Raw genomic sequence first — 25,758 nt, 5'->3', positions numbered from 1 at the left:
CAAAGTTACAGAATTAAAATAATTATGGGATGTCAGGCACTGGTCAGGTGGAGGGCCTCTCACTTGGACTCTGGGCTTGACTTTTTTAAAAAAACCAAAAGGAGAAAGAGCGAGCAGAGCAGATTGGAGTCAGGAACAGAGCAGGTGTGTTCTGTCCCAGGGAGCAGGGCTGGGGTGGGGGAGTGGGAAGACCCTGCAGGAACGGGCACAGTGGGTGCGAGAAACAGAAAGGTGTCAGGGTGGGGCCCGGGGACAGACTTAGGAGGAGAGGTGGGCAGGGCCGGAGCACCCCAGGCCGCTGCTGTCCATGGTGAGAGCTGACCAGCACTTAAGTGCGTCAGGGGCTAGGCTTGTAAGTGACATGGGCCGGTTTACCTCTGAAGGACAGTCCCTCTGACTGTGGTGTGGCAGGGCCTGGAGGTGTGGGCATTGTGCCGGCTTAGGGAGTGAGGCTGGCCCTGACTCCCCTTGGCTCAGATCACCAAGAAGTTTCCCAGAGGGAAGGAAGCTGGCTGGTGGGGGTGGGGGTCTCCATGGGGAACCAGGCCCGTGGTCACTGACTGTGACGCAGCCAACACAATGGCTTTTCCCAGCCGGTCCCTGGTGACTGAGCTCTGCATGTGGCCCGGCAGGGGGCGAGGGGGTACAGGCTGATAGAGACAGGAACCTCAGGGGCCCAGCAACACCCTCTCCTCCCCGCGTGCCAGGCTGCTCCTGGGAGGCAGGGTTCTGTGGCACAGCTCACCCCCCACCGGGAGGGACCCTGAGGCAGGAGTTGCAGCTCCCTCTCGCCCGGAAGTTCACCAAGGGCAGGGGTATGTTGTCTCCATCAAAGTGGGGGCTCCGCAGGGGCGAGGAGGGGGGTCTCGTATGAGGTATGGCACATTCCGAGGACGAGGAGCTACTCGCTCCCTCAGACTGGGGACTCACACATGGCGCGGGCGGGGGCGGCTCCCCTTTCCTCAGCACCCCACCCCCACCCCAGGGAAGTCCCAGCCCTGGAGGCTCCGCCTGTGAGTCTCTGGGATTTAGAGGGAGGCCAGGCCCCTCCCAGCCTCCACAAGCTGGGCCCAGTCCACCCGGTGCAAGAGGAGACGAGCAACCTCCATCTGCTGGGCCTTCGCCCCCAAGCCTGCTGACCGCAGCCCGGGTCCTGCTGGCTTTGTTCTCCTTAGTCCTTCCAGGAAACCCTGCGGGGAGTGGGGAGCAGGGTGGGGTGCAGATTATCTCCCCAAACCAGCCGGCACTCAAGACCACATTCCCGCAGGCCCAGACCCAGGCAGAGCCCCAGGTCCCAACAGGATGCCTCCCAGCCTCGCCAGGAAAGGCCAGCAGGGGAGCCACCAAGCCCCGTCACAGGTGAGCCACTGAGGCTGGACCTGACTTCCCACAGGGCCCACCATCAATGAGCAGATGGACAAACGGGGGGACAGCAGGTGGAAGGGGGATTTGTCACAACAGACTTTTGTGTCTGCACGACATTTGTCTGCAGACTTTCCTCCAACACGGCATACACACACATGCACACACTTGCACACATGCACACCAACAGGAAGGCGTGTCCGAGCTCGCCCCGTGCGGCACGATGCCCGCCCCCCCTCCAAGGGGAGGCTCAGAAGCACCTCTGGCCTCCGACAAGGCCAGACCACACTGGAACCCAGAGGCCTCGAGCCACGGAAAGCAAAACCAGAGTCTGCCGCCGCTCGGGCCTGCGTGCTGCTGTCAGAATCCAGTTAAAAGCAAAGTCAGCAGTGGAAACCCAGCCTCATTTCTCCAGGGGTGTAACAAGTCTTCCCCCAGGTCCGGAGGGCTTTACACAAGGCCTGTGCAAACCTGCCAAGTGGTCCACGGGTGGGGGAAAGGGCACGATGCGTGTGCAACAGCACGGCCGCTCCAGCCCCTCCCTCCTCCATGATCTCCCAGCTCCCCAGGACCCCTCCCCTCGCCAGGAGCTCATTCTTGGTGCCAGGTCCTGGGAGTCCTGGTTGGGGCCTCCTGGGGGACACAGGGCAGAGTAGGCAGCCTGCGGGCAGCATGGATCCCGCTACGGGGGAGGGAGGCAGGCAGCAGGAATGCCCAGACCTTGCTGCCCACAGGACTCAGGGCTGGTTTCCCATTCCTCTCCACTGGACCCTATGGACACAATTCCACAATGTACAGAAGTTATGCAGGACAGCCCTGCTACCCTTCCCGACTTAGGAGTGAAGAGTAATAACATCTGCCACCAACTTCTAAATGGTGTAGCCAGCAAAGGGAGAATGCGTATCATATGGGGGATTACAGCAGAATGCTAACAGTCGGTTAATTAGGTAGAGGATCTTGGTGTGTTTATTGTACTACTCTTTCAACTTTACTGTGACTTGAAATTTCTTTAAATAAAAAGTTGGGGGGAGAGACAAAAATTTTTTTTTTAATTTAAAAATTAAAATTTTTTTTAAAAGCTGGCAGCCAGAGGGAAGGGCCTGGGTCTGACGCCCAGCTCCTGGCTCACTCTGGCCCCGTAACTGGCTCTCCTCGCTCACCTGTCAATGGGGCCAGGAGGAGAACCTGCCCTCTGGGGTCCCGGGAGGCTCCGTGGGCAGGGCTGGCCACCACCAGGGCTCTGTGCACGCCATCTGCGGTGAGGAGCTGGTCAGGGAGCTGGGAAGAGACCGGGGATCCAGCGCCAGCCCACCTGTCCCCCTCGCCCAGCTGCAGGCACGTGCACCGAGGCTTTCAGGTGAGTGACGCTGCTCCTAATCGTGCTGACACAGCCCAGCCTCCATCGTACAGTATTTATGTGCCTCCAAGTGACGCTTCGGTGCTCGGTTTCTGTCAATTCCCAGGGTGAGCCGCTCAGCACTCAAAGTCATTAGAGCTAAGAGGAGCCAAGGAGCCGGGAAGCAGTGCGGGGGCGCTCAGGGCCAGCTGGGGGCTGATGGAGAAATAGCAGAAGGCTGGCACGGCTCCGGCCTGCTGGGTACCTACTGGGTGCCTGGCCCTCCCCACGCCACAGCATTTCCTCCTGCCTGAGACCTTTACGAGAGAAAAGGGGCCAAACCCTGAGCCCAGGTGGCACCGCAGGGCAGGGGCAGAGCTGGGCGTGGGCCTGACTCCCAGACTCCAAGCTTGGGACACTCCCCCCCCAGGCATCTCTGGTGCCGCAACAGAGCGGGGTGGGCATGCAGGGGCTCTCCGTGCAGCTCCCTGCTCGGTTACCCGTGTGGGCTGCCTGGCCTAGAGATCGCCCACAGAGCCCCTGCCTGCCCCTTGGCCAGCCCCACCTCCGGGCCATGCCCCAGACGCCTGGGACCTGCCTTCCTCATCGAACTGGCAGGCTTCAAGAGAGATTCGAGGGGGTACCTGTGTGGCTCAGTGGGTTAAGCCTCTGCCTTCAGCTCAGGTCATGATCCCAGGGTCCTGGGATTGAGCCCCACATCTGGCTCTCTGCTCTGCAGGGAGCCTGCTTCCCTTCCTGTCTCTGCCTGCCTCTCTGCCTACTTGTGATTATCTGTCTGTCAAATAAATAAATAAAATCTTTAAAAAAAAAAAAAAAAAAAAAACGAGAGAGATCCGCGGTGCGGGCTCACTCCGCCAGCCAGGGGACAGGCGGGGGTGGAGACACAGGGATGCCCCTCCAAGCGGCTGCTCTGGGCAGGTGGGCAGGCGCAGTCTGTGGTTTAAGGCAATCGGCACAACTCCCTTCCCTTCTTTATCTATCTTACTCTTATCAACATTTCGCAGCTGAGGAAACAAACAGAGGCTGAATGACACTCACAAAGTCACTGTGCAGGAAATGGGGGGGGAACGGGGAGCGCCAGGATTCCAGCTGGTGACCAGCCAGTTTGCGGGGGGAGGACGGTGGTAGCACCAGGAGCCGGACACCCCATCCTGAGCAAGCCGGGACGGATGGTCACCCTGGTGGGACGCCACAGCCCACACCCAGTCTTCGAGTCACACACAGAGACACCTTTATGTGGGCTCCGTCCCAGGCCTTCTGCACCCTGCCTTTGAAGTCCAACCTGGTCACGACCAAGGGATCATGTGCCAGAAGCAGTGGGGTCCTTCCGGGGCACTTCGGGGGGGGGGGGGGGCTTCAGATGTGACATCCACATCCACCTCTCACCAGCACTTCATTCAGGGTCCCTGGGGCTCAGCTGACTCAGCTCTAAAGTGGAGGGGGGAAGGTTACAAGAGACCTGACCTGGTGCCGGCCTCTTCCAGCTCAGGGCCACATGGGTACTGAAAAGGGACAGACAGATGGACGGCCCTGCCTGCTCCAAGAAGGACAACCTGTTCCAAACTTTTAACAACCCATTTTGGAACTAAGTGTGAAATATTTGGCACCTTTGGTACATTCTTCTGGAAAGAGGGTCTACAGCTTTTGCCAACATCTCCAAAGAGCCTGAAAACCACCTTACCCCCCCAAAAGTTAAAAATCCCCACATGACACCTGCTTGTCACTGAGCACATATGACCTCTTCCCACTATTCTGGACTCCCCTTGGCCACAGCAGCAGAAGTGAGCAGGCTCGGCCAAGGTCACTGTGCTGCCCTCCTGCTGAGGGTGTAAGGGGCTCCAGGAAGGCTCACGTCTCAGCTCCAGGCGCAGATCTGCACCCAAGACTGCTGGGTAGGGGAAGGGGAAGCACGGGGATCAGGGAATGATTCCAGGCTTGACCCAGGACTCCAGAGCCCAACGGGATGCTGTCAGCAGGATTCTAGCTACAGCCAAGGACTAAATGGGGTGAATATAATCGACCCATTTCCCCTCTCACTTGCACACACGTGCAGGTGCACACACACGTTCACACACACAAGCTGTCCTCTCCCCCAGCCTCTGCTCATACCCGTTCTCACTGAACCTGCTCCAGGAAGCCTGGTTCCCACCCGGCCACACTGTCACTCCTCTCCAGGGCTTCTGGGCTCAGTGGAAGGCATGTCTGCCCCCACAGCAGAGCACCAGCGCAGGGGACATCCACTCTGGGTCAGGACTTGGGCTGGCCACTGTCTCACCCCACTGCCCTCTCTCCCCAGGTATCCAGGGGAGCCGACAGCTGGCCCTTTACCTCTGGCCATCCGAGCCTGACACGGCGGACCCCGGGCTTTGGGATCGAGCACTGGAGTGAGGAGCTGGAGATCCCGGTCCCACCACCGGGTGCCCCACGTGATTCTGACCAAGTCTTTCCCTGTAAAACAGCTGTGACACGTTGTGCTTCACATGCACCCAGCTGCTTAGCCGGGGGGAGGGGAGGCCAGTTCTATAATTATCCCCATTTTACAGGTGGGGAAATGGAGGCACACGGTGGTGGAGTCGGGGGCCGAAGCCAGCCAGCCCAGCTCCCAAGCCCATACTGACCACCATGCAAGCCCACTCAGACACGGCAGCAGGACTGCCCCCTTACAGCTTCCAGCCGGGCAGACCCTCCCCATGCCCGGCTGCCTGGCGTGAGAGGACTGTCATGTAATGGTCTGAGTGCGGCAGACGCTGGTCTAAGCCCCTCCCTGTGTGATCTCACTCAATCTGTCCTGGGCTCAGGCTCCCAGCCTCCCCTGTAGGAAGGCTCAGCCCAGGGCCTGGCGTTCAGGGGTCCATCCATGACCTTGTGTATCTTTGCCAGCTTCTAGGGGGCTGGGCAGCTGCTCCGAAGGTGTCCATCCCCCCCTCCCGCTGTAGCAGGGTTCAGAAGGGAGAGTGGCCACAGAGGAGTGGGGGGGGGGGGACATAGGAGAGCTACGTGGATGGAAGGACAGACTGACAGCCAGAGATGCTCGTGGGGGGAGGGGGGCAGGGGCTCCGAGGCCGAGGACTGCCACCTGTCGCTGTCGCCTGCCCCTCCCTCACCTCCTGTCCCCCATCTGGTCCCTCCACAACATCCTCCTCCATCTGGCTTCTCCCCACCACTTCCCTAGGCTTCTCCGCGGCTTCACAGAACCTGCTCCCTGAGCCGACAGCTTCAAACCACTTGTTTTTTACACCACAAAATCCTTTACCAACCTAAGTCTTCCAGGACAGGGGGAGACCAAATATGGGATACAGGAAAGCTCTGAGCTCATCCAGGTGCAGAGACAGGGGGCCTGGAGCCCTGCCCCTTAGGCAGCTCCAGCCCCCCCAGGGCCTCCATCGACATACCTCCTCCCCTAGACCCCTGGAGCAGAGCAGGCCCTGAGCCATGCCTGGCTCCTCGACACCCCCCAGGAGGGGACCCCATGGATCCCCCAACCCCCCCCCATCCTTCACAAGCTTCCTGAAAGAAAGGTCTTCTGCAAGTCTAACCTCAACTCTTCCTGCTGCTGGAAAACACTCCTTGTCTGAACCTCCTGGAAAGTCTCTGCAACCTTTAGACAATCAATGTCTCAAGTTTCACCTGCCAACTTTTCATTTTTAAGACATAATAGGATGACAGCAGCAGTGACACACACACTTACAAAAAATTAAGACAAAACTGTGGGACAGGAATGACTCCCCGCAGTGACAGGAGCCCTGCCCCGCTCGCCCAGGTGGCCCACATGCTGGGGCTCGGGCATCCCGAGGACTGGGTGAATCTTTCCGCCCTCACGCCAATTTGCATACCATTACCCAAGAAGCCTTGCGCCTAGATTTCGCTTTTGCAAATTCCCACCAGTTTCGTGTCATAAATAAGATAGAAGACAGAAAACTAATACAGCCCAGCGATGCATTATTCATGCCACGTCACACTGTTATGATAGATTTACAACAGCTAATACATGCAAACTAAGTTTGGGCACTAAACGTGAAAATTAAGGGTGGGGAAGGCGGCTCTATCTGGGGGCCGGCAGGGGGACTTCTGGGGGCTGCTGGTGTTCAGGAATCCAGGGAAGTTTCTTTTCGGGCATGCCTGATGACAGTCCGCATCAGTGCCGGTATCGGAGGCCAGCGGCGGGGTGCAGAGGGTGTGGCGGGAGCAGAGCAAGGTGGGATTAGTGACAGCAGCACTCCGGGAAGCAGGAAGCGTGCTTCCTGGGCTCTGCTCTGAGCTCTGAAGCAGATTAACAGCACATGCCCTGCCCAGATCTCCCCTCCCGCCCACCTCTGCCAGAGCCCACTCCCCCGAGGGAAACTGCCCATCACAGCCCTGCGCTGAGCAGCCCCCGATGGTCTCAGCACCTGGTGTGCGCTGGGAGCCCACCAGGCGTGGTCCTGCCCGACACAGCCTCGGTGTAGTTAATCCGGTAACTGTCCCCAAAATGTCAACGTGCCGCTGTGGCCAGGGCTGTGAAGGAGCTCAGCGCTGCAGTGGCGGGTCATGGGGTGGGGGTGGGTGGGGGCGGTGTGACCCAGCACGTGTGGAGGAGGGGAGGTGGTCCACACAGACCTGTCCGCCAGCCAGGGGGAGCTGGGGTCTCATGAGACAGAGGTTGCCCCGATAAACCCTCGCCACAGTCCTGCGGGACGGGGGCCACCCCGTGCACAGATACTGACACGACCTGCCCTGTGTTCTGGCGCTTTTCAGGCGACCTGTCCCCAATAAGCTTATTCTTTAATTAAGATGCGACAATCATCCCACAGCTGGCTTCCCCTCCAGCAATCGGTTCAAATGAACTCCGTAGGACTGGATTAGACTTTGAAGGTGCCGAACTAGATAATGAACACAAGGATGCGGTGTTGACACAGGCCCTGGCGAGCTACATTATTATTTAACAGGTCTCGCGGCTGCTCCACTGGGACCCAGGAGCCGAACAAGCCGTTGGTGGGCAAGCGTCAAACCCGGAGACACACTGTGGGCGCTGGCTCCGCAGGGGGCAGGTTCGGCAAGGTCAGGGGTGGCTGCAGGGGTCCAAGTGGACCTAAATAGAGACAGCTGGTGGGGGCAGCGGTGCAGGCAGAGGCCTGTCCCCAGGGAACCCTCCAAACATCGTCTGTGCTCTGTGGGGCTGACCCTGACCCAGCTCCTGGGGCCTTCTCTGCTCTGAGCATCCTCCTGCCTCCTGTCCTCCTGTGCTCCCCACAGCCACACACCTGGCCAGTCCCGCTCAGGGCTCCTGACCCCCAGGAACCTCTCCTGCTCCTGTCCCTCCTCTGGCTGGATCTGACAGCCCTCGTGCCTCCCCTGGGTTCCCACTGGGCGTGGGCTTGCCCCCCGGCAGTCTCCTCACCCTGGGCTGACCCTGAGCCTCCCGGGTCTGCTCCCCACACTGGACTCTGAGCTCCCAAGGAGCTGAGACCAGGTCATACTCGTGTCCATCCCTCCAGCACCCCCACACAGAGGGCCTGGGGATCAGGACACCCATCTGTCCATCCACCGTGACTACTGACTTTGAGCACCACGATGTTAAACCAGACGCGGGGGAAAAGAAAATGAACAGGCCGAAACTCTTGGCCCGGAGCCGCATTGGTGGGAAAGGCACGTGCGTCAGCAAATCAGAGTTCTGAGGAGTTACATGTGGTAGGAAAGAAACTGCAGGGGACAAATGCGGCCTGAAGGACGCAGCCTTCTGCCTGCCCAGGCAGCCAACTGAGATCGAGAGCAGACTCAGGAGTCAGACGGCCATGTTCAGCTCCCAGTTCTGCCTCCTTCTAGCTGTGTGACCTGGGGCAAGCCACTTAACCTCTCTGTACCTCTGTTTCCTCATCCATAGTGTGGGAATAATAATAATGCTCGTCTCATAGGGTGATTTGAAGATGAAACAAGTTAATACCTGTAAAGTACTTAAAACCCATCCCCGATCCGTATATGCTGGTTAGTATGATTTTCCCGGGAGTGATAAAAATCAGGGAAAGCTCCTTGGAGTTAACACAATCCCTGGATTAACTCCCTAGGTCTCCACATTTGGGCCAGGGCCCCGCTAGGCCCGCCTTCAGCCACGGGCACACTCCTGGGCCTCTTGGCCCGGAGCACGGAGCAGTTAGCTCTTAGCATGTCAAATCCCCACGGAGGCTTTTCTCTGGCCTGGGGAGAAGGAACCACGTCACCGCGGATAAGCAAAGCCCTTCCTCTGAAGTAAAACCTTCTGCAAAGATGTGCGCTGAGCCCTAGGACGGCAGCCGGCTCTCCGGCCTGCTCCTCCAGGGCCGGCCAGCCTCGAGCCAGGCCCCACGGATGGCATCATTAGGCAGCAGCCAGACGGGGCTGTTTCCAGAACCCCAGCGCGAAGGTGGGCAGGCTTCCTCTCTTCTAAGCAGTGGCGGGCGTGCAGCCTCATTAAATATGCATGGCAATCACCTCGTTACCCTGCCGAATGCGGTATATACTGAGGGTGAGCTGCCCACACCGTGCAGCACACAAACTTTTCAATTTCCCCAGCTGCAGACGGGGCGCGTGCTCCCTCCGACCCGCCACCCCTTCCTCCGTCCTGCCTCCCCGCACCCAATGCCCTCCCGATGTCCTCTGCGGCGTGCAAAGCAGGTAGAAGGCCATATTGATCCCCTTCTTGAGAGCAGCTGGTCCAGAACTAATCTTAAATCATCGCAGCCTCGAGCTAGAGCCTGGTGGCTGCTCAGCCCCAGGGACGGTGGGGCCAGAGCTGAGCTTCGGGGCCGGGCAGGACTGCACTGCGGCGGGTGAGCGGCAGGAGCAGGGGAGGGAGAGCCAAGCCCCAGCCCCGTCCCCGTCCTGCCCTTCATCCGTCCGTTTCACGCTCCCAGGACAGCTGTCAGCAAAGCCAGGATGGTAGACCCGTCACACGGACGCACGCCCCACACCCACCAGCAACACCGACTCAAAGGGAGTTTGAATCTGCAAGTAAGCCCTGTATACGGGAAGAAGGAAGGATGTAAGGCCAAGTAATTACAGTGACAACCAGCGATCCCTGAGCACGATCCCCGAGCACTTGCCGCGTGCCGGGTCCTGTGGGAACCAGCCCTTCTGCACCTAAGTGCTCTCATTCAACCCTCAGCGGGGTCCTACCAGCATCGCATTCTCTAGATGGTGCCACTGAGGCCCAGGAGGGCTCAGTGCCTTGTCCAAGGGTTCAGAGCTTGGCAGGACACAGCCAGGGCCATCTGAAGCAGCCAGCAGCCAACCACACCTCCAAGGGAGTGGGGTGTCCAGGGAACCCAAGAAGGGCACGGCCAGGACAGAGATGGGGGCCATGGCCCTGGGGGATGCCTCCCAATCCAACCCCTCCAGAAAGTTGCAGGGCCCTGGGGTGGGGAGCACAGGGGACCCAGCTCGCACCAGGGCTTAGGTCCTGTGGCTCACAACTCCCCAGCGACCATGAGCCGCTGGCTCCCATGTGGTTCCTGGGTCCTCTGGACCCTTCCTTACACAAGTCTCCTTTAGAGAGACCTCGTGGTTCACGGCTGCCTCCCAGAGTCCCCAGCTGCCTCCTCCCTCTCCCTCCGTTGCCCCCGCTGGCAGCGCTGAGAGCGTCCTTGGGCCAGCAGGGCCCTCGGAGGGCCTCGGACCTGCTCGGCCCGTTTCCATCTTATCCTCCGTCTGCTCTTGACGTCTTCCTGTCTCTGGGCTCACTCTTCCCACAGACAATAGAGTTTGTGTCTCTCCACCAGACTGGAGGCCCTCAAGGGCAGGCGTGTCTCCCCCTTCAGAAGGGAGGCCCTCCGGGGCAGGCCTGGGTCTCCCCCGTCAGTCTGGAGGCTGCCATGTGCAGGACTGGGGCCCCTCCCCCTTCCCCAGCTGCCCTCAGCTGGACCCCGGTGCTCACCGCAGCTCTCCTCCGCAAGAACTGGAAGTCGCACAGGGTACTACTAGCAGGAGAAAGCCAGGAAGACACCCGGGCCTGATGTAAGGACAAAGCAGGGACAGTGGGGGAGGAGCCGCAGGGGGTTGGCCAAGGAATCGGAAGGGCCTCGCCCTCCCTCCTGCCAAGTGGCTTGAGACCCAGGAGCCTCAGCGACCCCAAAGACCCTGGGGGACCCTCCCTGCTCTCCTTCCTCTCAGCAGGTGGACGAGGGGAGAGGCCCTTGGGGGCCGGTGTGGGGGGAGGGGTAGCAGGCAAGCCCCCCAAAGCAAACCAGGGGCTGGGAAGGGGGTCTGTGGCTACAGCTGCTCAGGGCTCCCTCCCCCCACTCTGGCTTCCCCTCAGGAAAAAGAAGACCAGCAACATTCTTCCTCTTAAGGCCTCCCTGGCCCTCCCCAGAAACCCCCCGCCCACCAGCCCGGCCCAACAGCACCAGTGAAGTCACTGGTCCTCGACAGCATTTGGGGAGGCTGCTGCCTAAGGGATGATGACAGCGCAAAGCCTAAACCCTCCAGTTCTGCCCAGAGCACTGGCTCCCCCCGCGCCCCCCCGCCTGCCCGGCTCACGGGCCAGCCGGTAATCCCTCCTCCTCTGTGCCCTGCACCGGGAGGGGCCTCTCATCAAATATGTCCCAGCGCCAGCCCTGACCAGGACAGTGGCACCCAAGCATTACTTCAGGGCATGAGAGGACCCCCAGGAAGCGACACGGAGCCCCCTTTCACCAACAGGAAACCGGGGTTCACAAATGGTTTCCTAACAAGTCACCAGGTGGTGAGCGGCCGTGCTGGGTCTCAGAGCCAGGTGCCTACAGCTCCAGGACTGCCCCTCGGGTTCCAACAAACATGGGAAAGTGAGCACCACGATCTGGAGACTCAAGACAGGGTCCCAGGGCTCGCCCACAGCTCCCTAGGCCTCAGTGTCCCCACCTGATCCAGCCCTCAACCTTCGATCCTACCGTGGCAGGATTCCCATGGTGTTCTCGCCTGGCTGTCATGTAGCCAGCTCACAGCCCATCTACAGAGACGGGCCGGCGGGCAAACGGCCATCGTGACCTCACAGCAGCTCACCCGGGGGCCTGTCTGCTCCAAACCCGAGCCTATAACCAGACCTCTACTCTGGGCCCAATTACCAAGGCGCCACGCCATGCCGACAATCCAAACAAATCAAATGAATGCAAACATCACCAAAATACCACGGCGGGGGTGCGGGGATGTGGGGGGTGGGCCCTGCAGTGTGGGGAAGCAGGGCAGGCAATGCTGTGGGTCAGTTACAGGCACGGGCCCAGGGTGAGCGGGGCGGGAGCCGTGGGACCAGGCCCCGTCCGGATGGCCAAGGCACAGGTGGCACTCAGCTCACAGCAGGGCAAGGAGGACCCAGCTGCATCCCCCTCCACACTGATCAAAGAGCCCAGGGCGCCTGGCTGGCTCAGTCGGTTAAGCATCCCACTCCTGATTTTGGCCTGGGTTGTAATCACGTGATCTCAGGGTCGTGAGATGGAGCCCCGCGTCAGGCTCCGTGCTCAGCGGCGAGTCTGCTTGAAGATTTCCCTCTCCCTCTGCCTGCTCTCATCCACTCTCCCTCCCTCTTTCTCTCTCTCTCAAGTAAGTAAATAAATAAATCCTAGAAAAGGAAATTAAAGAGCCCAGCCTCCAGGATGGCTACATCCACCAGCCTCCCCTTGGCACAGCCGGGTCCCGGGTACGGTGTGAGGCTGGGCTCCCAGTCCCTGCCCCACAGGCAGCAAGAGACCCAGGCCAGGGGCCGGATCATGGCTCAGCCCAGTGGTCGGACTCTTCCCCTCCAGGCAGCCCTAGGGATGCATGCTGGGGCAGATGGCAGGGCCCAGCAGCGACATGGGACCCACTGTGCTTCTCAACAAACTCAGATCCCTGAGACGCAGCTGGGCCTGAGCACGACGCCAGGGAGGGCACGAGATGCCAGGGAGGACAGCCGCGAGGATGTGCCCAGCAGGTGGCCTGGAGGCCTGCGGCCTTGAGCCACAAGGTGAGGCCAGTACCTGAGTCTGCAAGCTAGTGGCATCCACCACGGTGACCCGAGGCCCACAGCTGGCCCACACAGCGTCCTCCAGGCTCAGCAGGGTGCGGATGGGTCCTGTCCCCACAGTCAGGCACACAGGAGGGCTCTCCAGGTCCCAGGGGACACCTCCTGCAGGGAGAGGAAAGCAGCAGGTCAGGAGGGGGTCGGGGGGCAGGCAGGGGAGGGAATGGCACACAGGGGCCCAGGGCTCCTCAACCCTTGGGAACTGTCAGGAACCCTCAGCAGGGGGCCCAGCAGCCCCACAACACCCTGTCACCCTTCTCTACGGCCTCCCTCCCTCCTCCAAAGGGACGGGGCTGTTCCTATCTGCCTCCATCATGCCCCCAGGGCTGCACCCCCCAATGCACTCTCCTTCCTCCTCTATGCCCCTCTCTTCCATGTGGATTCCCCCTCCCCGCCCCCTGCCATCCTGTTCCTTCGTTCATCCCACACACTAAGTGAGCACCAACCCAGGCCAGGCCGGGTGTGGGCACGGGGCGGACAGGAAGGAGTCTGACACAGACCCTGCCCTCCAAGAAAACCCTTTTGGCCGGAAAGACCACGGGGCTGGTCAGCAGTCCCCACCCAAGCTGCCAAGCACAGATGAGCAGGCGAGCACAGGGGCCGCGAGGAGTGCTGAGACAGGCAGTACCCTCTGTCGGGGTGGAGGTGGGGGCAATCCGGAGAGGCTTCCCAGAAGACGCGGCATCCGCGTGGCCGGCCAAGGTGGGAAGTGCCCTGAGCTGGCCTGGGTTCTCCTAGAAACTCAACTGGGACTTGGAGCATGCGTCTCCCTGCTCTGAAGGCCTCAGTCTCCCCATCTGTAAAATGGGAAGAAACCACCCAGACTGTCTCTGAGGATTTTTACTAGATGTTTCTGGCTGACTCTTGCCAACTCAGAAATCTTGCCACCTCTGGGGCACTCTGTCCCCTTTGCCAAGATCTCTAATGCCCTTCCTCTGCCAGAGAGGCTGCCACCTCCAGGGGCAGAAAAAGAAGTCTCAGAGGCCCAGTCTACTGCCCCCGAAAACAGAGCACACCAAGAGACCTGGCCTGGCTCGGAACAAAATTCTCTCCTCCCCACCCCAGGAGGCTCAGTCCACCCAAGAATGTGCCAAGAATGTTCCCTGGCACGTGAGCAGTGCCCACAGAGGCTGCTGTTTCTCCGAGGTCACACCGAATGCCACACAGAGCCCCAGCGGCTGCCCTGTCCTGCCCGTGTGCCGGGTAAGGGACCGGGGGCCCATACTCTGGACACAGGCAGCAGTGGCTGGGGCCTGGGAGGAGGACAGAGCCTGGGGCTGGTTTCTCAGTGCCCAGCAATCCCACATGCTCCCCACCAGCCCCTGGAAGGAGTCCGAAGGAACCCTAGCACAGACTGTCCCCGTGGGCCAGGTGCTGGGGGCACAGCGGGGAACAGAGTGGCGAAAGCCACTGCTGGGGGGGGGAGGGGTGGTCTTGGGAGGAGCCCTGGGAAGAGAGACCACACCTCCTACCACTCCCCTGCCCTGGGCTTTCCCTCTCCGTCTGCCTTCCCCACCTGTGAAACAGGTTCTCCCCTTGCCCTTCCGTCCTACTTAAAACGGGCCGACTCCCCGCTCAGCTAGGAGCCTGGGCATAGGGTCTTCCCGGCCCGTGAACATGAGCACCTGTCAAGCAGACTGGGCCGGAATCCTGGCTGCGGCCCCCAAACATCTGCCAGACCCTGGGCCGGTGGCTTCACCTCTCAGAGCCTCACCTGTCCGAGGGGCATGACTGTGCCTGCCCGCGGCCGGGGCTGTGGGGCCGGGGGCCGCGTGGGGAATGCTGAACACAGGGTCGGCCCATGGCAAGGGCCACCAGCGGCTGTCGCTGGCGCCGCTGAATGCTGGCACGCGCCAGGCACTCTTTCCGTGAATTATTTCCCTAACTCCTGGCAAGTCTACGTGGAAGATTCTATTCTTATCCCTGTGTTACGCTGAGAAAACAGACGCAGAGTTTAAACAACCAGCCCCGGTGGCAGGGCCAGAAAGTACCCAGCGCCCGTGAGTTCCTGTTTGGTGTCATTGGCCACAGCACAGTGGTCTGCGCGGGCAGGTGCGGAGGCCACCTGACGGGTGTGACAACGGACTCCTGGAGAACAAAGCTGCAGAGCCACCCAAGGGGTGACAGGCCGAGCAGGATGTGAACCGTGCTGAGTGGCCCCAGCCTCCTTCCCAACCCCTGCTGCCCTCTCAGCTTCCCAGAGTTCCTGAAGGGCCCTGGAGCCAGGACGGTAAGTGACCACAAGGTGGCCAGGCCTCCACTGGGGGGACACTGACCCCCCCAACCCCGATACCAGAACCACAAAACACAAGGCTTTGGCGCCTCCCAGTGGCCAGAGGTAAGTACTCCATGTGCTTGGCCAGAACCAGAGTCACTCTGGCAGGAGGCAGGCGGAGGGTGACCTCTCCCAGTGAGGAAGCAGCTGGGGATGCTGCGACCACACCTGAAAACAGGGAGGTGGGGGCTCTGCCCCGGGGGCACAGAAGTTTTGACCACCAGAGCCCTTGTACTGTCTCCCTATACTTCTCCGGCACAGAGAATGGTCATGGCGGCGGAGGGAAGGGGCTAGGGTCTGACACCCCTGAGGGTCACATGCTGGTGACTGCTCCTCCCCCTGCTGGCATCTCAGACATCCCCCAGGAAGTCCTGACTCCAGGACAGAATGATAAACTGGTAAAATTTAATAACAGTGATATTTTTATATCAAAAAGGACAAGGGACAGATGTCCCCCATTAGAGGACAAAGCTCCAATAGGCGTCCCTTGCTGGGCCTTGCTTTCCCCCAGTTTTCCCCAATACATTCATGTTATTTAAACTCAGTTGGTGGGGGCAACAGGGTGGCTCACTCAGTCTGCCCACCCACGGCTCAGGTCACCATCCCAGGATCCTGGGATCCAGCCCTGTGTCAAGCTTCCTGCTCAGTGGGGAGCCTGCTTCTCCCTCTGCCTGCGGCTGCTCTCCCTGCTAATGCTCGAGTGCTCTCCCCCTCTACAAATAAATAAATGAAATTTTAAAAATACATAAATAAACTCAGTGGGTGACATTTTGTTATGGTGGCCGCAGCCATCGGAGACATCGGAGACACCGTCTTACCCCCGCACCCCTGAGCCCAAAGCAACAAGTCAGGAACCGAGGGGCAAAGGGCGCACGGCAGCCCAAAGTGGGGACCAGGAGGCCAGAGCAGAAGGCGGGCTCACAGGATTCAGGGGGGCCAGGGAAGGGGGGGTCCCTTTGGAACCCACATCCAAACCTCCAAAACCTGGAGCCCGTATTCACACTGACACACATGCAGTGTCTGTCGGTGAGAGGGATTTTTTTCCCTCCCTCTTCCCCCTTTAATTAAAAACTATAAATGCCTTATCAAAAGCTAATTAAAAATACCAACACAGTGCCAAGTGGCAAAAAAATAGCTCAGTACAAATATCCGTTTATAACCCTGCAACAGGCAGTGATGACGCAGCAATTAGAGGCTTGAAGGAGGGGGGTAGGGAGAGGGGAGGGGGGTAGGGAGAGAAGGGGGAGAGAGGAAGAGAAGGAGGGGAGAGGAGAGGGGGAGGGAAGGGGAGAAAGGAGGAGGGAGGACAGGAGAGGCAGGGGAGGGATCGGAGGGACATGGTGCCTGTGGGCTGGGGAGCTTCAGACTCCTCAGCCCTCTCTGGGCACAATGGGGGCGTCTGCCCTCCCCCCAGCACATATCTTGGAACCATAGGAGCTGAGCTGGCGGACGGGACAGGGACTGCGGCCCTCTTCATGCTTTTCACAGGCCGTGTCCCCGCCCAGGGTCGCAGCTGGAGGCTATTCTCGAAGGCGGTGGTGAGAACTCAGAGAACATGCACACATTAAGCTCTGAATGTTCCCGGGACTCAGCAGCTGAACACCGAACACTGAACACTGCCAGCCTTGCCTTCCAGACATCACCCTTGGACCCATGCCGTGGCCGGTGGCTCAGTAACATCACAGGTGCAAATGCTTAACGTCAGTAAGCACTCACTCTGCCAGGCCCAAGGCTGTGCCTTCGCCGAGTTGTTGAACCCACTGGGACCCGGACCCGTGAGCCTTGGTACTGACTCCATGCCCATTTTACAGATGAGAAGACCCAGGCGCAAAGCAATTTGCTAACCACTGGAGACAGCCACCTCCTGCCAACAGGGCAAAGGGGGGAGCTGCCTGCATGGCAGTGAGCACCCCGTTCGCTCAGGGACCCCAGTGGGGATCAGGGATCTCCAAGTACCCCCAGATTCCCTGATTTGTTTCCGAGCTGCCTCCTCAGCCTGCCTCCCACCACCATGCTGGTACAGGACGAGGCTCCTAGTCAGTGCCCAGGGTTGCCCCCACCACCCCCAGTGTCCTCACCGCTGGTCCGAGGGTAGGCGGCGAGGGTCCCATCCTGCAGACCTGCAAACAGGTGGAAGGGGCTGTGGCACAGGCAGAGCACAGGCTGCAGACTGGGGCTCCTGCAGGTCGCCAGGCACTGGGTACCCGTGTCCACACTGCCGTAAACCAGGATGCTGTAGGAGGGGGGCAGGGGGGGCATTGTAGGAGACCTGAGTGACTCATGGAGACCCCGCCCCCACTGCCCTACAGGCCCTCGGAGAGGCCTCCCTCCCCTCCCAAGAGGCTGCTCTTCTGCCTTCAGGAGGCTGGGCTTTCCCAGGGTCTTACGGATGGCGCCCTCCCCACCCCTGCCCTAGGGAGGAGCCGGTGGGTGGCTGGAGAGGGGGCAGACAGAGGTGCTAAGAGGACTGTCCTCGGGACCACACAGACCCAAGTGGGAACCCAGACACGCCGTCTTCTAGCTGACCCCCCAGGCTGCTGCCCCTCAGTTTCTCCCCCAGAATGGAGCAATGATGCTGGCCTCACGGCCACAGAAAGAAATGAAGCAGTGACGTGCTCCTCTGCCCCAGGCCCCTCACCTGCCATCCTGGAGCCCGAGACAGATGGTCGGATGCACTGTGGTCGAGGGGTCAGGGGCCATGCGGCTCTCGTCTCCATTCTCCCCTTCTTCTGGCTCGGGAATGTACTCCATGCAGAGCACAGGGGCCGCCAGCGGGAAGGACTTGACCGTGCGGGGCGAGGGCCGGTTCAAGGAGAAGATCTCAACCTGGCCCCCTGCACCTTCCTGCCCGCCCCCGACCTGCAGTGGAGACCCAGACGGGCCATCAGGCACAGCCACCAGGGCAGGGACAGAGCTCGGAGCCTGCCTTCCCAGTGACCTGTCCCAAATTTCTAACATACTGAGGTTAGGCATCGGGAAGAGTGTCCCCTCTCCTGCCCCCACACATCACGCTGTCCCTGAAGGTCACTCTTCCCCAGCTGCCATGGCAACAGATTAGATTCAGGACCCAAAGGAACTCCGGCAAGGAGCCAGGGTAGACCAGATACCCGTCAGCTCTCTATTTCTCCAACTTTAGAGTGAATTTCAACCAACAAATAGTGAACATACGTCTGCCCCTTTACAATGTCCTCCTCTGTCTGGTTCACCATTCCACCGCTACGCTTAGCCAGTGGCAAGCACTTAATATACACTCGCTGAACAGATGAGCAGACGGATAAATGGATGGATGGAAGGAAGGGGGAGAAGAGTGGGTAGATGCATGGACAGATGGACGGATGAGGAGATGAAAGTGAACGGATGGATGGATGGGTGATTCTATGGGCAAGTGAATGGATGAATGGATGATTATACAGATGGATGGACAGATGGATGGATGGATGGACAGGCCAATGGATGATTATTATGGATTAGTGGATGGACAGATGGGTAGTAGATGATTATATGGATGGATGGACGGATGGATGGGTGGGTGGACAGATGGATGATTATAATGGATAAGTGGATGGACTGAAGGATGGATGATAATATGGACGGATGGACAGATGGATGGATGGATGGATGGACGGATGGACCGATGGATGATTATTATGGATAAGTGGATGGACAGATGGGTAGTAGATGATTATATGGATGGATGGACGGATGAATGGGTGGACGGATGGATGGACGGATGATTATATGGATAATTGATGGATAGATGGATCAATCAATCATCTGATTGATCGATGGATGGATATACCACATGCTAGATACTGGGGAAACAATGAGGAACAAATCTCCCTCGGAGAGAATATTTGGGATGGACTCTAAAGCGTGAGCCAGAATTTTCCTGCCTGAGGGCCTGGAGACAGGAATAAGCAGGAGCTGAAAGGAGGTGGCCGGAGGGATGGGGAGGAGGGACCCTCCGGAAGTCCCTGGGAAAGCACAGTCTGCCCCACAAAGAGCAATGGGGGGTCTATTTGAATGAAAAGAGGCTCTGCCAGGAATCCCAGGGGGAGAGAAGGCGGCTGGGATCGCTCTCAGAATTGGGCAATACCAGCCCTGCTCCTGACCCCCAGGGTGAAGCCCCTGCCACCCAGGTACTCTGCACAGCTTCCTTCATTTCCTTCATGGCACATGACCATTTGCAAGAGTCATGCTCCCTTCTTGTCCCCTGTCTTCTGCTGCCTTGGGTAAACCCACCTCTGCCAACTCTGAGCACAGAGCCTGGCACGGAGGTTCCCAGGAAGACCTTCTGGGTGAAGGTGCACGTGACGGGGCCAGCAGGCAGCATTTTCCAGCATCGCCTTCCCACTGCTGCCCTCCCTGCCTCTGTCCTGAGGCCACAATCCCTGGCTGGGCTCAGGAGTGACTTACCCAGAGGTAGCCCTGTGGAAGGGACGTGCTGACCGCTGAGAAGCCCAGCAGGGGACAGCTGACAGGACTGTGGACCAGGGCCCCAAGCTGCGGAGACACAGAAGGCACACGGGGGCTAAGCATCAAGGTGTCAGAGATGCCAATGTTTGGCAGCAGGACGTCTGTCCAAACCACCTGTGGGGGTTGTCAAACCTGCACATTTGGGCGCCCCATGCAGGTCCCGAATGAGAATCCTCGGAGACCGGAAAGTGACAGGTTTCACAGGATCTCCAGGCAACGCCTACGTACTCACATTTGACCAGTGCTCTCCTAGAACCTTCTGGCAAGGAGGCACCTAAATGATACTCTGGGCCCGCTACCGATTTTTCCCAAACTAAGCAACATCTGGATAAGATTTGATGAAAACCACTAACACCCACCCCGCTTTATTTTACAGATGAAGAAATGAGGCTCATGGTGGACACATGAATGCCCTAAGCCACGGGAAGAGGACGACAGGGCCTGGCCTGCACCCTCCTAGATCTCCCTGCATTCCTCCAGAAAAGCACAGCGGAGGAAGGAAGGGGTGCTGGACATCTGGTTCCGCCCCCCTCAACAACAGAACCAATTCCGCAGACAAGCCCACCAGCACCGGAAGGCCGAGGGGCTGGCAAGGCCACCTTCGGGGCCAGGGTCTCCATCTTTGACCGGCTGTCATCAAGAGCCACTAGCTGCTCACTCCTCCTGCACCTGCTGCCCCAAACCACAGGCCAGATGGCTCTCTGGGGCCTGTTCCCTGAGCTGAACCCCACCAGCTGGTCTCTCTGGCCAGGACAGCAGTGCATGGAGGTGGTTCGAGGTGTGTCTCAAACCCTGCTGGAACCCCTGGCCAGTAGGAAGGCAAAGGAGGCCCACAGCGAGAGCTGGAGGCGCCCCAGGGAGGACCTCAGCCACCCCACTCCCCCAGCCCCTCCCCCTCTCTGCTGGGCAGGTGCTGCCGTCTGCTGGTGCTGCAGGCCCCCGCGGGCCCTAGCCGAGGCAGGAGGTCCTAACCAAGTGTCTAATGGTTGAAGATGAGGAAGCCCAGGGAGGTCACCTCATCCACCTCATCCAGAATTGGCAAATTCTGATGTGTGGGCATGGGGGAGGGGACACGACTAACTCAAGGTCACACAGCAAGTTGGCAGCAGAGTCGGGTCTAGAATTCCAAGTCCCACTCCCGGCCCAGCGCCCTTCCCACTCGAGTTGAATTCTCCCCAGAGGCCTGGCTGCCCTCGTGCAGGCCTCAGCGCTCCCGGCACCCAGTTGTGTGCAGCTGGGAGCACAGGTGCAGGCGCCCGAGCAGGAGGCTCCCCTCGCCCTCCCCCCCACCTCCCCACGCACCCTCAGACCCCCGCTCCTCGGCATCTCACTTCATGGTGGGCCACACGCAGCGGAGGCTGCCCAGTCCCTCCTGCCAGGCCACTGCTCCAGTCCTCCCACGGACCGGAAGGGGAAACTGCAACCCTGAGTCCAACGTTTCCATGGCAACCCCAGGGGGCCCGGATGTCAGCCTTGTCCACAGAGCCCTGGGCCAAACTGATGGCAAAAGCTCCAATGGCTCCTTGGCCCCAGGAGTCCCACCGGGGTCAGGAAGCTGACTCTCCCAAATCAAGGTGCCCTGGGTAGCGCAGAGGAGAGTGGCTCGAGCTGGAGGACGGAGACAGGCTGTGGGCGAGCCAGCCGGGGCTCCGGTCCCAGCTCAGCTGCTACCAGCCGGGGACCCCCGCAGCCAGTTCCTCATGGTCACGGAGAACCTGAAGCCTCACCGGGATGGTGGTGGGGACTGGAGAGGCAGATATACGGCACTTGGCATGGGGCCGGGCACGTCCTGTGGGACATGCTGGCGTTCTACGTGCGCCACCCTGTCTCACCTGCAGCACCAGGCCAGGAGGGGCGGGCTGGGGCAGAGCCAGTGGGCAGGGAACCCCACAGAGAGCGAGCAGCTCTGGCTAATGAGCCTGGAGCAGACCCTCAGCAGGTCTGGGCTGCAGCCCCCGGCCCCCGAGGTGCTCATCGTGGAGCATCTCAGCACCCTTTCCCCAAGCTCCAGTCCCCAGACAGGCTCCCAGGCTGGACCGCAGCTCAGGGGGACAGGTTTGCACTGAGCCCTCCCCCTCCTACATGAGGGACTTCGCAGACGTGTGTCCCCAGGGATGAGGCAGAAGACGGCTTCCCAGGTGGGTGGGTGGCTTTCAGGGAGGCCCTGAGGCAGCGGCTTGTCTGTGACCTCACCACCCAGGAGCTGCCTGTCAGGCCATGGCCTGAGTCCCGTATTCTCCCGAGGACTAAGGCCATCGGGGGTGACAGATGTCACCCTGGGGTCAGCCTTCTCCATAGGAGAGGCTTACCTAGGGCCAGGTAAGCCACAGACGGGGTGGCCCCTGAAAAATCCCCACCCCACAGACTCTACCTGAGTAGTCCCCAACCCATCCTGGCCTCGAGGCCCCTGGGAACCTCCACCCTGTGCTGGGAAGGAGCACACGAAACTCCTCCCTATTAATCAATCAATGAGGTCTGAAGGCCAACAAAGTCCGGCTTCCCTGAGCCCTACAGGGATGAACAGCATCTGGCCTCCCCTGCCAGAAACGAGTCCAGAAGCCCCTCCTTCCCCAGGGAGTGCCGGCAGACCCTACCTCTGAGGGTCTGCGGGCAGCGGGGAGGACCCGAGTTACTGAAGATGAAGCGCCTTGAGCGGAGCCTGGCACGGATGCCTCTGGAAAGGGCTCGCTACCCCATTGCTGTTGTTGCCCCCCGGGCCACTGGCCACCGAGCCATGCTGGGAATCTGACTGCACCCCCTAAATCAGGCTGTGGCACAGGGAACATTCCACCACCCCTGACACCTTCTCCAGGTGCACACACTCAGGAGCCGGGTCCGTCCTTCCTGCCATCCACGTGGCCAACCCCACCCCAGTACGCTCCCCAAATGCATCCCCATGTCCCCTGCCCCTGTCCCCTTCTCTAGGACCAGGATGAGAGGGAGAGAGTGGGGCCAAAACACCCCAGCATCCAAAGGAATATTATAACACAATTTTTGGCAATAAAAATCCATGCAAAAAAATCCATGATGAGCAATTAGTGAGATGTTAAATACACACAGAAACAGACCCTGCACGGCCCTGCCCCACCCCCACCCCAGCCCGTTACTTACCCCCCAAAACAGCAGCCAAACCAAGGCCACAATTTGCTGATTTGATTTTGGAAGTATTGCATTCCACTCATTGTGATGACTGGGATTAGGTGACTGTCCCACGTGCCTCGCCCCCGCCGGGCCCTGACTCTACCCGCAGCCGAGTCCTGCCAAGGCTCGGCGGGACCCCCGCATTAAGGACTGTGTGGCTCTCTCGGTTACCAGTCTTGTCCCCTCAGGGGCCACGGTTCACTCGCCCACACCACAGCCTGAAGGACTGGATGATCTTTCCAAAATGTACATCACAGGGTGCTGGTCCCCCGCGTGGAGCCACCCTTGGGTGTGTCATGGCCCTGAGAATGAAACCCCACCGCGACCAGCCCGGGAAGCTGGCGTGGCCCGGTGCGTCCACACAGGACCTGTCCGTCTGTCCTGAGCTTCAGCCTGTCCTCCCAGCTGCAACGTCCCAGGCTGCCCCTGCTCTGTGCCCCTCAGTCTATCTGGGATACTCACCCCCCGGGGCCTGCGGGGGATCGGGGCCTTCTCGCCACTCACGTCTGCCACCCCTGCCAAGAGGCCCTCTCAGCCCGTGACCATGAGGCCCCACCCCTCTATCTGTCCCAGCTGACGTAACACACATCGCCCTCCTGTGTCCCCCCCCCCCCAGGTACGGCTATCTCTGTCCAGACTGAAAGCGACAGGAGGGCGGGTCCCCACTACACACCCCATGTCCGGCACAGGACCTGGTATGTAGTAGGTGCTCAAAATTATGTGCAGAACAGACAAGTGAATGAACTAATAGCTGAACGGACGCCTCAAGGGCATGCACTTGTTGCTGTTCAGAGCCCCAAGCTACAGCTCAATCAGCTCGTCTCTTAGGGCTTATGTATCTAAGTCCCAAGCCTGTGCTTCCCCCTCCCCAGAGCTCACATGAGTTCCTCTCCTAGGGAAGAGGATGGCAGTAAGGACTCCAGAGGGAGGGGTGAGCGCAGCCAGGACATCGGGGACAGGTGACAGCGGGGGGAGTATGCCAGTGGTGGGGCACGTGGGTGCTGGAATCGGACTAAGCAAGGTGCCAATTCCCGGACCCCTCACTACAGGTTGTGTTTTTAGAAAATCATGTCACCTGTCTGAGCCTTGGTTTCTAACCTGGGAAACAGATCTAGAAACATCTATTCATGGGGTTCTTATAAATATCAAAATAAGACAGTGGTGGCAAAGCGCTGGGGAAACGTGGTAGGTACTTGACAGACAGAGGGAGGGCGGCCACGGGGCCAGCGTCGGCTCCCACCTGGCCTGGCAGCATCAGCCAGGGGCCAACCCGTGGTCTGGCGGAGCACCTCAGGCGTGTTGCGGCCTCTCTTCTGAGCTGGAGTCACGCCATCCGCGGATGAGATCATTGCTATCTCTCAGCTCAAAATCACAGGATTTTTCCATTCCCTTGACCCACAGAGGGCATCTATCCGCATAGTTTTGGTGGGGAAGCGGACTCCTACCGCATCAAAGCATCTTGGGCGACTCCATCCGTAAGAGGTGGAGAAGCTGGGACCACACCCCGGCCCCCTCCTGCCGGGGGTACAGGCCAGAAGTCCCAGTTGTCCCACGAGTCACCAGCAAGATCCATTCCACTCACCTGCAGACTGAGGCCCCGCGAAGAGAAGGCGGGGATGCAGCAGGCCAGGATGGGGCACCAGAACGGGCCTTTGCTCTTCTTGTCCTCATCCGGACACAGCCAGCCTGGCTGGTTTTCCTCCCCTACAGCAAGAGCAAGGAGGAGGGGGAAGCCGGTCAGAGTCCGCGGACCAAGCGGGCAGTGAGCAGCCCTGCGAGCCCAGGGACCGTCCCCAGCTCCATGCCTGCCCAGCCCAGATGAAACCCGGCCCTGCTCCATGGTCATGGCCGTGCATCCCGTGCATGGCAGCGAGTTGGGAAACCTAAGAGTTGAGTCCTGGCTCGCCCACCCTCTCGCAGAGCAGCCTTGTGCAAATCCCCCCAACTCTAAGCCTCGATTTCATCACCCATGAGACAGGGGCATAAAAATGCCTTTGTCTTGAAGTCGTTGTGGGGATCCAGTGAAATAGTCGATGAGAAAGGGTTTCAAAATGTTGTGATGCTGAGCACAGACCAGGCCCTGCTTCCTTGACCTAGAGATCTAGAGGGGCTTCTCGAGGCCAAAACTAAGCCAGAAGACAAGGTGACACATCCTTGCCGCTCTACACTTGACTCTGATGACGATGGTCAAGAGTATGACACTCTCCTGCTTCCTTTAAGACCCACCCTGAGACCCAGGCGGTCCTTGGCCTCCACATTCCCAGTCTAGTTGGACACTGAGGCCCTTGGGGGCCTGTGAGCACAAGGGCCCGGACTGCGGACTTAGGTCTGGACACCGCTGTGTTCGAGAGCATCTGTAAACCACACTCTGCAACGTCTCCTTCGCGTGGGTCAGGGCTCCCTCACATGCCACCACCTCCAAGAAGTCCTCCCTGACCACCCTGGCTATGATGGCCCCCTCTCTCAGAAACCAGTCTAAAGATCACCTCTTATTCCCTGCACAGCCTGCACCACAATCTAGAATCACTTTGTCTATTTCCTTGTTCATGGTCTCTCTGCACACATCTCTAGAACATAAGCTCGGGCCAGCAAGACCTGGGCTGTCTGGTTTGCCGCGGTCTCCCTGGTGCCCGGCCCACTACCTGCACACAGTGAGTGCTCAGCAGGGACAAGTTGAAAGGGTAAATGAAGAGAGGGCGTGACTGAGCAGGTAACTACCATCCCACCATCCCTCCCGGAGAATTCTCCCTGCTCAAGAGCCTATCCTTCTCCGCGCTCCCTTGGGGGGCCGCCTGTAAGGAATGCCATCAGCCCGGGAGGGGCCACAGACGTGTTCCCGGCTTCTCGTTCTCACAATAACCAGCTCAGTGAGAAGCGTGATTTTTCCCTTTATGGACAATGAGGCCGACACTCGGGGATGAAGTAATTGACTAGGTCATGTGCGCGGCTGGTGGCAGAGTACAGATGGGGACCTGGGTCTGCTGGACTCCTGTGCTGTCTCTCGGCAACCAGCACCCCACCCCCACCCCCATTGAGGTGCATGACTGACTCGGGACAACCAGAAGGTAGCTCCACCCTGGAGAGGGAGAGCCAGAGGATGGGACGGGGCGCCCCGGGCGAGAGGAGCCACTCAACACAATGACATCAAGCCGCAGGGCACCTGGA

General features: G+C 59.7%; 1 protein-coding gene across 11 annotated transcripts in view; it reads right to left on the bottom strand.

Annotated features, from left to right (window-relative positions):
- Window positions 1-25,758, bottom strand: part of ARHGEF10L (Rho guanine nucleotide exchange factor 10 like) — a 156,140-nt gene that overhangs the window by 16,238 nt on the left and 114,144 nt on the right. For all 11 annotated transcript variants that reach the window (XM_004741351.3, XM_045063843.1, XM_045063844.1 and 8 more), the window contains 5 exons: window positions 24,176-24,297; window positions 19,393-19,479; window positions 17,615-17,835; window positions 17,055-17,209; window positions 12,658-12,806 (listed from right to left, as the gene is read on the bottom strand). In XM_004741351.3, the coding sequence (XP_004741408.1) occupies window positions 12,658-12,806; window positions 17,055-17,209; window positions 17,615-17,835; window positions 19,393-19,479; window positions 24,176-24,297 (734 nt within the window). The remainder of the gene's footprint in view (window positions 1-12,657; window positions 12,807-17,054; window positions 17,210-17,614; window positions 17,836-19,392; window positions 19,480-24,175; window positions 24,298-25,758) is intronic.

This window comes from Mustela putorius, unplaced genomic scaffold (genome assembly GCF_011764305.1).
Source record: "Mustela putorius furo isolate JIRA1106 unplaced genomic scaffold, ASM1176430v1.1 tig00003853_pilon_pilon_pilon, whole genome shotgun sequence".
NCBI classification, from domain to species: domain Eukaryota; kingdom Metazoa; phylum Chordata; class Mammalia; order Carnivora; family Mustelidae; genus Mustela; species Mustela putorius.
This window is presented reverse-complemented; position numbering and strand designations above follow the sequence as displayed.